This window comes from Kogia breviceps, chromosome 18 (assembly GCF_026419965.1).
Source record: "Kogia breviceps isolate mKogBre1 chromosome 18, mKogBre1 haplotype 1, whole genome shotgun sequence".
Lineage (NCBI taxonomy): Eukaryota > Metazoa > Chordata > Mammalia > Artiodactyla > Physeteridae > Kogia > Kogia breviceps.
Genome location: NC_081327.1, coordinates 39,195,017 through 39,207,174, shown reverse-complemented (window position 1 = coordinate 39,207,174; position 12,158 = coordinate 39,195,017). Strand labels below are relative to the sequence as shown.

The 12,158-nt window shown below is 46.4% G+C and overlaps 1 protein-coding gene across 1 annotated transcript in view; it reads left to right on the top strand.

Annotated features, from left to right (window-relative positions):
• Positions 1 to 10,616, top strand: part of CMTM4 (CKLF like MARVEL transmembrane domain containing 4) — a 64,735-nt gene extending 54,119 nt beyond the window's left edge. Inside the window, exons 3-4 of the mRNA XM_059046005.2 lie at positions 3,022 to 3,120; positions 4,183 to 10,616. Coding sequence (XP_058901988.1) covers positions 3,022 to 3,120; positions 4,183 to 4,347 — 264 coding nt within the window. The 3' untranslated portion in view covers positions 4,348 to 10,616. The remainder of the gene's footprint in view (positions 1 to 3,021; positions 3,121 to 4,182) is intronic.
• Positions 10,617 to 12,158: the final 1,542 nt, after the last annotated feature.

Sequence of the window (12,158 nt, the reverse complement as noted above, 5' to 3'; positions counted from 1 at the left end):
AAGCACCAGTGTTGACTAAACCCAACCCATCCCCAAATCCACATCTGAAGGCATGCCTGTGTCTGCTCCCTGATATGAAGGGTGAATCTACAAGCCTTGATTTTGTTTCATGGCCAAGGAACTCAAGAGATTGATGCTGACTAACTTTTGCAGTATTCCAGTTTTAAGCCTTTTAAACTGTGCAAGTAGTAAGTGTTTGTTATAGAAAAAGTGGAAGATACAGATAATAAAGGAAAAATAAAATCATGTGATGACCCAAGAGAAGTGAAAACATATGTCTACATAAAAGCTCGTAAGTTCATAGTAGTAGAAGTAAGTTCATAGTAGCATTATTCACAGTAACTGAAAAGCAGGAACAACTGAAATGTCCAAAAACTGGTGAAAGAATAAGATGTGGTGTATCTATACAATGTAATATTATTCCGTAATGAAAAATAATGAAGTGCTGATATATACTACAATATGAGTGAACCTTAGAACTATTATACTAAATGGAAGAAGCCAGTCCCAAAAGATCACATATTATATAATAATTCTATTTATATGAAACGTCCAGAATAGGCAAATCCATAGAGACAGAAAGCAGATTGTTAGTTGCCTAGGATTAAGGGAAGGGATGAAGAATTAACTGCTAATGAATATGAGGTTTGTTTTGGAGGTGCTAAAAATGTTCTAAAATTAGATTGTGGTGAATTATATCTCAAGAAAGCTGTTATAAAATCATATGTGATAGCACCCATCCAGGGGTAACCATTTGTAATATGTGGGTGTAATCGTCTAGAATATTTTCCCTAGACTGTCTTTCACATGTACATGTATGTTGTGATATGTGAGTGCAGAAAAATGGAACCATTAAAGTCATGCTTTTCCATTTAAACTATCTTGAGTATCTTCCATGTTAAATATAAAACTATATCATTATTTTTAATGACTGCATAGTGTTCTGTTATGGAAATACCATTTTATTTAACAAATCCCTGATTCTTAAGCATTTTGTTTGCCTTCAGTTTTTTGCTGTTTAAAATAGTATGATGGGGCTTCCCTGGTGGCGCAGTGGTTGAGAATCCGCCTGCCGATGCAGGGGATACGGGTTCGTGCCCTGGTCCGGGAAGATCCCACATGCTGCAGAGCGGCTGGGCCTGTGAGCCATGGCCACTGAGCCTGCGCCTCCAGAGCCTGTGCTCCGCAACGGGAGAGGCCACAGCAGTGAGAGGCCCGTGTACCACCAAAAAAAAAAGAATAAATAAATAGTATGTTGAACATCCTTGTGCTTAGACCTTTTTGTGCTAATATGATATTTAAGATGAATTTCCAAATGTGGAATTCATAGACAAATAACATGAACCTCTTCAAAGTCTTTAGTACCTATTCGCCCTTTACCACATTTATATTTTTATATTGTCACCATTAATGTACATACTGTTTTGTTTGATGTTCAGCCTCAGCATTTTATCATAAAACATTTTCCCTGGGCTTCCCTGGTGGCGCAGTGGTTGAGAATCCGCCTGCTAATGCAGGGGACGCGGGTTCGTGCCCCGGTCCGGGAAAATCCCACATACCGCGGAGCGGCTGGGCCCGTGAGCCATGGCCACTGGGCCTGCGCGTCCGGAGCCTGTGCTCCGCAACGGGAGAGGCCACAGCAGTGAGAGGCCCGCACACCACAAAAATAAATAAATAAATAAATAAATAAATAAATAAATAAAAATAAAACATTTTCCCTGCTTCTGAATAGTCTTTGGTTTGGAAAGTACATTTTAAATTTTTCTTTATCCCTATAATATCCCTATATTTTTCTTTACCCATAGTTGGGTGTAACTAAACACTTGCTGATTTGAATCGGTGAAAAATTTGCCGTGGCTTCACACTGGTCACCGCTGGAAACTGCCCTGCTGGCAGACATTTCTGAATAGAGTTTGTAGTCAGTACTTTGCTGCTCTCTGTGAGCCGGTGCAGAAGCGCTGGCCAGGAGCATGTGTGTGCGTGGAGGGTCCTGCTGCACAGGCTCAGGACTGTTATGATGTGAATGCTGCCTTTTTCCATCTTTAAAGAGGATATGGCCTCTGAAACCAGGCCAGCCAGGAGGACTCACCTGGTATTGATGGCACAGTCAACGTGGCACTTAAGCAGTTGAGGATTTTGCCTGGATTCTCTTTCCCTGTAGAGGTCATAGGGGCGCTCTGGTATGGCCCAGTTTGTGGGGGGCCTAATGCCCAGGTAGTAATGTCAGAAGTAACAATAGATGTGCAGGGAACCCTACCCATGGGCCGGGCACGATGCTCGGCTCTTCAAATGTGTTGTTCCACCCAATCCTTAAAACACCTCCGGGGGGTGGGGTGGGGGGCTGTGCCCATATAAGACACAGGGAGGCAAAGTGGCTTGTCCACAGTCATGGTCAGTTAGGACCCTCATCTGTCTGTGACCCTTAATCACTGTGCTATGTTCCTCTCGACAGTAAGACCGGAGTTAAATCTTCGAAGCATTGGATTTGTAACGTGATTTGCTTTGCAAGAAGCTTAGGGGAAAATCCTCTAGGCTTTAGCAGCGTGGAGACTTGAAAGACCATGCATGAGAAAGAGAAGCATGAGGCCTGGCTAAGTGTGCTCTCCAGGTCTGAAAACAGTGTGCTTGACATGCCACAAATCAGTGAGGAGATTTCACCAGTTTCAGTCTATTCTTACCCATGCCAAGAGGATTTGAATGTGTTTTGGGTAATTAGTGTGCGTGCCCTTGTGGGTTAGCAGTTTGGTTTCCATAATAGGTCATTAAGAAATGGTAACATGACGTGGTTGGTTAACATGTGGATTTTGCTGTGGTGATTTATCAAATAGCATCATTAACTGTTATCCTCTTTGCCTTCCTCTGTGTGACCAATACCCGTTGGCCATCAAGACTAAAATATGGAGCCAGCAGAGAGGCGGGGTATTGTTATTGTGCTTTTTATTTCGAAAGTTCTTCAGTTGCTTTTAGGGTAAGGCATGAAATGATTCTTTTCAAGTGATTTTATTTTATCTTATTCTTTAGGATTTGGTCAACACTGGACTCAGCACTTTCTTTTTCTTTATTGCTTCCATTGTACTGGCTGCTTTAAACCACAAAACCGGAGCAGAAATTGCTGCCGTGGTAAGTGAACTCAACAGGTTAAAACAGGGCTGATTTGTACACTTTCTGTGACTTGCTCCTCTGGTCCCCTGGCCTGTGTCCTACTCCTTCTCCTTTAGCTTTTTCTTTGCTAATGGTACTGTTACTGGGCCAGCGGAGGTCCCAGTTCCTTCAGTGCTGCGGTTCTTAAAGTGTGGTCCCTGGAACAGCAGCCTCAGCATCACCCGGGAACGTGTTAGAAGTGCCCTTCTCAGCCTCCCCCAGAACTGCCCAATCAGAAATGTGTTTTAACGAGCTCTCAGATGCACACCCAGGTTTGAGAACTCCTGCTTTAGTCTTTTCCCAATGGAGCCCTGGATGTCTGTTAGTGGTGCTGCTTTTAAGGGCCTTCCCTGCCGGGATGGGGTGTTAATGAAGCAGATGCTGTCTTGCAGAGTGCGGGGTGGGGGTGGGGAGGACGGGGCTGGACAATGTAAGACTTTCTCCCTCTGTGTTCTGCATTTCCTTATTTTTGTGTATTTGCAAGGAATATGTAGCACTTTTGTAATTGGGGGGGGGATGGTTAAAAGGTTTATTAAAAATACTAAACTGTTAGCTCTACAACGTTTTAGTCAGTAGGTTGATCAGTCATTATCTTATCATTAAAACTCCACTGCTTCTCACCCTGGAGCTGCCCACATGGAGCTGCCCAGGGGAGCGGCAGGTGGAGGCTGGGGCTGTGATTTGGAATGTCAGGTCTTGCGGTTTGATTTGGGGCTCACACAGCAAGACCCTGATGTTTCATCTCACGGTGTTTCATCTACATTGTATTTTCCCCCGAGGACCAGTATCATGAAGGTCTGTAAAAGAGGCACTTCTGTGATCTGTTTCCTTGTAGAACCAGAATGCTTCGAAAGAGACCTTAGGCTGCCTTTTTGTGAGTCACACGACTATGAACTTGGCCATGACAAGCTGAACATTCAGCGGGGCTGCGTGTTGGGGTTAGAGCTGGGAGAGCTGCCGCAGCTCGGCTCACTGTAAGCTGCCCAGAGACCCCGCAGACGGCTGACGTGCCCGTGGACTAACCGGGTTTGTGTCTCGTAGATATTCGGCTTCTTGGCAACCGCGGCGCACGCGGTGAGCGCGTTTCTGGCCGCGCAGAAGTGGAGAGTCAGCCTCCGCCAGCAGAGCGCCAGTGACTACATCCGCGCCCGCACGGAGTCCAGAGACGTGGACAGCCGGCCTGAGATCCAGCGCCTGGACACGTGAGGACGCGCCAGGGTCCTCTTCCCTCTGCTCCTCGTGCCCGTCCTTTCAATCCAGTTTTTCTGTCCCTCATCACGTCAGATTTTCATGTGACTAAGTTGAATTTTGTCCTCCTCGGTAAAAGTTCATTTTGGGAAAGGGTTTTCACAGTGACCCTCGTGGCGGGTGCCTGAGGCAGGGAGCCCCATGCCCAGCTGTTCAGAAAGAGGTGGGCAGGACAGCTCCCCAGATCCTCCGGTTTGGTGGCCCTGGGAGCCGCTGGCCTCACAGGCGGCCGTGTCCACTTCACTGTCCCTGAGCACAGGCTTCACGTCTGACTCTGAGCCACCTGTCATATGTATTTGTGACAAGTCAGGACTTTGGATTAAATGGGGGCTGCTAGGAGTGGGGGGAAAAAAATCAAGGGATGAAGGTACATGGTTGGAACAGTCGGTGAGCAGTGATTCCTGGGCAGCTCCCATAGCTGCCCCAGGTCAGCTTTAGTCTCGCTGCCAGGATCCCCCTCTCCCCATTGTTTTCCATGCCCGGGGCATCAAGACACCAGCACAAGCCTGGAAAGCCACGTGAGACACCGAGGGTCTTGGCGGTGGGTGTGCTGGCGGAGCTTTTTGCTGGGTCTGGGGTTTGGAGGGGGTGTGGGAAAAGCTGGCATCCTCTTGGCACAGCGCCGCGGCGTTGCTGACCTGTGGGAGGGTCACCATTTGTTTCCTACCCTGCTGAGAAATCCCTTGATGCTTCCTCAAATGAATCACCTCCGTGAATCTCAGATTCTCCTCCAGGAATGTGAGGACCATCTTTTTTCCAGTTTCCTCCCTTTCCTGAATACTTTGAGGCTGGACTGCAGATTTTCTGTCATTTTACCTTCCCAGGTAAAAGCCACGAAAGAAATACAGTCTGTTTCCCCGGCCCAAACCCTTGCCCATTTGCTGGCATCATGGACCACAGGTGGGGACACACCTCTGTTTTAGGGGTGTGTACTGATTTTCAAATGCCTGAGTTCTAGAGTGATTCTGAGTAGATCTGTCTAGGATTTGAAAATACTTGAATCTGCACCATGACACACCCTTCACTGATGTTTCGGAGGCACGGCCGTCCCTGTGCCTCAGGGTCGTAACCATGAATGTCGATCTTGGAATCTGTAGGGGAAAGTTCCAGTTATGTAAGGTTTTGAACTGATTCTCGGTAAAGTGACAGTTATTGTGGTGACTGAGTTAAATGAGCCCCTACGATGCTGTAGTTTTTAATTTTTTTTTCTGTTGGAGACTAATTGTATCTTCTATGGAAAAATCGTTTTAACGTGTCAGGTTTTCACTCTGAACTGTTTTTAATGTTTACAAACCTCACTCTAGCTCTAATATTTTGTGTTTCTCCCTGACCGAGGAAAAAAATGCTTACTGCTGGTGGGAAGATTTTGCATTAATGTGGAGAGTCCCCAGGATCTTGTCCTAGTGAGTGTTTACAGCTTCAGCAGCGTGCAGTGTAACAAGAGAGAGGGTCTGGGTCTGGGGGTGGGGTGAGCAGAGCCCGTGTGAGAAATGTCCAGCTGTGCACACACGGCATTACGTTCTGCATAGCAGAGCAGCGTCTGATTTCCCCGTGCGGTGGATTGATCAGGTAGCGCTGCTTGGCTGGGGATTCCACAGGAAATGGTACCGTGCTGTCTCTGAAGGGTCGGGGTTAGGGCTCCCTGAACTGAACATCCCATACAATCCGAGTTCTGCTGCAGTTCCTTTCCAGGGCCGTGACCCAGGTCACCTGTTCAAGCCCCTGGTCTGCTCAGGGGCCGTGGGCTGCAGGTGCAGACCCAGCTCATCAGGCGGTAATTCCCCTCCCTCTGTGCCCGCAGAGGGCAGCCAGGCCTGGTCACAGCGGCTCTGACGGAGCCCTCTTCCCATGGATGTTGTGAGGCAGTACAAACCATGCTTCGCAAACTCCGTACCTATTATGTGTAGTGATTTTTGAGGAGATTATGACATCTGGATTTTATCTGTTCATTTTATATATTTATTTTGCATTTGTTGAGTGTATATGCTTAGTCAAAATGGGGCTTATCTCCCTCTGAGAGTTCCATTTAAAAACAGGGTCACAAAGACTCAGCCTTGCATTAAATGGGGCCCACTTAGGAGGACCACCCTGAACTGTATCAGAAATCTCCTGCTGGGACTCATGTTACTTGGCCTCAATAAAAAAGCCGCCTTTGAAGTGAGACTGAAAAAAAGAAGACTGTTCAGGCAGGGTTGTTGCCCAAATTTTCCCAGGTCACTTCAGTAAAACCAGTTTATCATCTGGTTGAAAGGAGCCTATTGGCCTCCTGAGGATGTGATGTCAGCTGCAAGGAACGGTTCTGAAGCCCATCGCAGTTGTAAACGCTGATAGATGATTAAAAAGTGGTGACACCTTGTGCCATTGCCACTTAGGAATTATTGAATAGTTTGCATCTTAGTGTTAGAATCTTGGAATTATTTATTCCCCTGTAACTATTTAATGTCCTTTGTGCCATGAGACTCTCCCATGGTTTTTGTAAATATATTTCTTTATATTTAATAAGCTCCCACTACAACCGGAAGTGGCCAGGTATGCAAATTGGTGTGATGCAGAGTCCTCAGTCCTGTCACGTGTGGCAGTGTGGTGAGAAGGAAGGAATATGGTTGTCCAGTGTGAATGGAAAGACACCTGCATTTTCTGTATGTTGTCTCTGTGTACAAACAAGACCATCTAGATTTGGGGGGCTTAAAAGGACTGTTTTTTGCAAGCTGAAGGAAGCTTATTTTTGCATTTAATAGTTCCAATATGGACCCATGTCACTTTGGTTTGGGGCATTTTTGAGGCAGAGGCAATCTTAGTGTTTCTCAATTTTCTGGTGGGATAATATTGGCTTTCATAGTTGGTGCCAGACTTGTGTATGTTTGAATTTGTTCCTGGCGACTGGATGGTTGAAACCCTCAAGCATTTGGTGGAAACTCTGGTGGTTTTAGATGGATGCAAACACTGACGTCTTCAGATAAAGTTTATCCTGGCGTCGATTTGGTTGATGCGGTATTTTTTCTTTTCTCTGATTCTCCTTTTGCCTCCCTTCACACCGCTGAAGGCATGGGGTGGGGCAGGGGGAAGTACCTTTTCCCTTTCATACAGGGAGATTCTAATCACAAGAGCCTAAAGATACTTGTTGGCTCCATATAAATCCGGGGAAAGACAAAGCCAGTTACAGATTAAAATCTCACAACAGAAGTTCGACTGAAAGCAAAGAAAATAGATTTTCACTCTACCGCAACAGTCATCGGAGAGATTCCCTTCGCCCACAGAAAGGCAAGAATGTAGTCGTTTGCCCAATCCCAATGGCCATGTCTTCCATGGCAACTTGAACCAAAGTGCCAGCGTGGACGAAGCCTGGCCTGGCCCCAGGGAAGCCAAGGACACAGCCTGGTTCTGAGGGCTCGGCTCTGGAAGGTGGATGCCACCCCCTGCCCTTCGGGCACCATCACTGCCCCTTGGCTAAAGGCTCATGCCCGTGGGCAGGCATGGAGTGTATCTGACCCCACCCTGTGTCGGATGCTTCTGGAGAGAGCTTTGTGACTCAGTTGAAAACATTCCTACTCTTCTAAAGTTTGCAGTTTCATCTGCCTGTGTTCGAAGCTTTCTTAGTGATTCAATCTTGGGTTAAGCCACATGCGGCCTCTGAGGACATGAAGCACTAACCCTTTTGTCTGCACATGTATGTGAATTCTTGCTTGCAGCGAATGACCCTTGAATAACCCCTCCCTGTTTCATGTGTGTGTGGCCCAAGCTCACCTTTTCGCATGTACTGTTTGGGAAGAAACCCCTTGCCTCTCCACGTGTTTAAGAGGCGGACCAAGTTCCTAATCTCGGGCTGTACGAGATGTTCTGTGGGTTGTTCTTAGAATCTGTCCTAGCGGATGAATAAAGTGTGGAGACAACATGTGGCCCCCGTAGTGATTCTGGGAGGCCGTGACGACTGAAGTGGGTCCTGTTGTGCCATCCATGCTCAGATCAAAGCTACCATGAAGTCTTCGTGCCACTGCCAGATGTTCATTTTCTCCACCTCTGGTTTACAGGAAAATATGACATTACACAGGTAGCAAAAGGTGAAGACATCTTCTAGGCTGCTGCCAATTGACTGTCTCAAGCGAAATAAAACGTTGCTTCCTGCTCCAGCGACTGCCGTTAGCGTGTGAGGTCTCCAGACACTTTTCTGGCTCCTAGTGAAGTTCGCAGAACTCAGGGGCTCCCTCTTATTTCATCAGCAACCATTCCCAGGACCAGCTAGGCGACAGCTGGTGAAGTGGGGGCAGGGGCGAGTCTGGGAGGGGAGAGGAAGGAGGGAGAGGCTCAGACTGTCTGCCGTGGGCCTGTCAAGAGCACTGGACATGGCTACCCACCCAGGGTATTTCCTGCCCTCTTTGGAAAAGCGAGGCCTTGTGTTCTGGAGCCCACCTGAGAGCAGGAGCCGGCATGGGGAAGAGCGTGCCTTGGCGCCGGGCTCTTAGTGTGAGTTTGGGGACTCGCAGGTCTGGACAGGTGACTCGGATTCTGATTTGGGTGCCCCTCAGAGAGGACGCAGGCCTAACACCGCCTGCCTTGAGCTTTGTAAACGCTCCTGGCTCTTTATAAAATCTCCTATTTCTTCTCTTCTCATCAGATATCGCTGAAATCATAACTGTCTGGTTGAGAAGGTAATTTGAAATATCTGGCTCTTTACATTTCTTTTATTTAGAAACTGTCTCTGAAAGAAAATACCCTCGATATGTTAGATCTAGAGGAATTTTCTTCTCCAAGTTGAATGTTTGTTTAACTTTTCTTCACACCAGTAAATGGCATTTATATTCTTTTAGGCTTGACACAGAGGGGTGGGTTCTGATATAGTTTCCCTTCCTTTGGTCTAGATTCTTATTCCATTTGGATATAATTTCTCAACCTTGGGGATTTATTTTTTCCTTTCTAGTTTTTATTATTCTATAAACGTAAAAGTAAAGAAAAAAAAATTACCCGTAAGTCCGCTGAGTAAATCAGTGGCAACTTGCCTAGAGTAAAGTTTAGTTTATGGATCCTTGAATCGTCTGTCTTTTTCACAGGGTTAGTTTGTTGTCTAGTTTTTATGCCAAGACTTTAATTTGGGTGACTCGCTATCTAGACACCCTGGAGTGTTGTGTTTTCTTTGGGATGCATTCTACACAAGGCCGAGAGCCTTCATTAAGGGGTTAATAGCCTGGACTCTAGTGAGCTACATCAGAACTTTCATGGTTCTAATTTAGAGTAGGAACTTGTCTCAAATGACCTTAATCAGCTTTGTTGGTGGGATTAGGGAGAGGCCCAAAGTTTCTTTTCATAACTGCACCTCAGAGGAGAGAACGAGTGACACAATTGATCTGACACTGGTTTGTACGGGTTTCAGTAATAGCCTGGAACTATCCAATCTGAGTCGTCTTTGGAGGACACTGCTGAAACCCGGTAGGAAGCACCCCTTTTATCAGGAAAGCCACCTGAAGGGACGGTCAGGAAACGAGGACAGCAAGGGGGCCTGATGTCCACGCAGGCAGGGCCGTGTCTGGCTGCTTCCCTTCGTGGGCCGTTTTGCTTTCCTGCGTGTTCCAGAATTGATTTTGCAAGTTTCAACTCTGTTCTCCTTTCTGCAGATGTGAGGAAGGCAGATATTCGGTGCTTGGAGGGAGAACTGGCTGGTCCAAGGGTTCCTGGGGGAGCGCGAGGGCAGGATGTCTGTGCCGCCTCCCGGGACTGGCCCAGGCCGCTAAGGCCTCTCGCCTGCTTCCAACTGTCACTCCGTAACCCGTTTAAAACCGAGTTTTCAAATCCTGCCTCATGGTGAAACTGACGTATGTGGATAAAACCAGTGCTTTTCATAACTTGATTCTGATGTAGTTTCCTCTAAAAGAATGCTAGGGGTCGAAACTATTTGTATATGTTGAAATTTGTAGGGGTTCAGGAACCCGTGGCAAAAACACTTAACTATTTATTACAGGTATGACTGTATTTTTTCTTTTCCCAAAGTAGGTAATTATGTCTTTGTATATTTTAAGACAAATAATAATCACTTCACCTTTGGTGCCTTCCGTGTGTCAGTCACATGAACACTCTTGTCAATCATGGAATTGAAAAAAAAAAAGATGTACATTTAGTTAAACAAGATAACACTATTTTTGTAGCATGATTTTAGATTGTGTCCTTTAAATATTGCTTCCAGCAATGTTGGTTTTGAGGTTTGGTAGTTTTCCCTTTAAACTTCATTATATATTTTTAAAAAGAAGAAAAAAAAAACCCCAACCCCCCCGGCTTTTCCTGTTGTTTTCTGCTGCTTTCTCCCCAACATCTCGTTTCTGCTTATTTAAACAGTCTGAGAGTAAGAATATATTTCTGTGAAATAGTTATTAATCAGTATAACCGCATTTGACATTTTTTAACCACTTTTTCAGTTTGAACAGCCACTGCTCATCTCAAACATTAAGAGGAAAGTGGTTCCATAAAAAAAGAACAGAACATTCTCGGTGCTCTGACTTCCCCTTCTTTGGGTCTAAAACAGTGAAAAAAGCCCTTTCTCTGGCTGGTGTCTGTCTTCCAGATCAGCTCAGGCCGCCGTCCTCTGCCAGTGTGAGACGTGCTGGGGGGCGGGCGGGAATCTCTGCTGGTCTCGGGCTCACCTTCCACTTGGATCTCAGATTGGTTTGTGGATGCCCTGGGTAGGTTCTGTGGCCCTTCCTGGTTTCCCGCCCAAACATAATAGATTCCCTGCTGTGACAAGCTTGATGAAATTAAGACACAGAGGTCATGCTGACTGCTCCTTTTGCTTTCCCACCCCTGCAGGACTGAGTTATGTCTGGTCAAGAAAAGTCTTGAGTAAACTAGCTGAGCCCATTTAAAATGAAGGAATGGACTTATTAAAACATAAAACTGTAGCTTTTTTTTTTTTTTTTTTGGTGGATTTGAAGGGTTGGAATGTGTCATTATTTTCTAACAAAGGAAGTCGAGTCAGATGGCTGATGATTCCCATGTGATTACTCGGTACTTGGCCCAGTGGTACCTGGGAGAGGGGCAATGTTAATTTAACAACTACTACACTTTGCTTCTTAAAAGTCTGTTTCCTTTAACAGTGTAGACACAGCTGTGGGGCGACCTGAGGTGACGCCTGTTTGGCCAACTTTGGTTTATGCTGTTGGTAGGTCAGAGCTCTCATCTTGGCTTTTGAAGCTGGTGTGGATGCCCTGGGGTGGGCACCACTCAGCTCCCACAGGCTCCCATGTTTGACTCTATCCATTTGGAGTGGTTTGGGGGCCCCGAAGCCTTTGCTCCTGTTGGTTTGTCCCTGACAGCAGACAAAGCCTCGTGCTGCCCTCAGTTTTCCCTCTTTATTTCTTTTGAAGGACCAATTTTTCACGGTACTTGTCCTGATTGTTTTCATAGTGTTCAAATCTGTATTTTTGTATGTAGAGGGAAATAATTTTCTCAACACTAATCGCTAATAAATACTGTATTAAATTGTCATGAAGGAGTTCTTGTTTAATAAACGGACATGTAAAAACAGTATCATCTCTTTCTTCGCTCTGCCTTGCCCCCCGCCCCTTCAAAGGCTGTGGCCCGGATCCTGAAACAGGCGCGTAGGGCGGGGGTTGAACACGGCCACAGTTGGGGGTGAGGACTCCAGTGTCGCTGTCTACAGGCGGCTTGGCTGGGCCTGGCGAGGTGGGCCCACAGCCACAGGCCCGTCGGCTTCTGCACAGTCCACTTTCATACGTGTTTTCAGAACACACTGTGTGTGAAAGTTGGGACAGAATGCCTCGATCCTT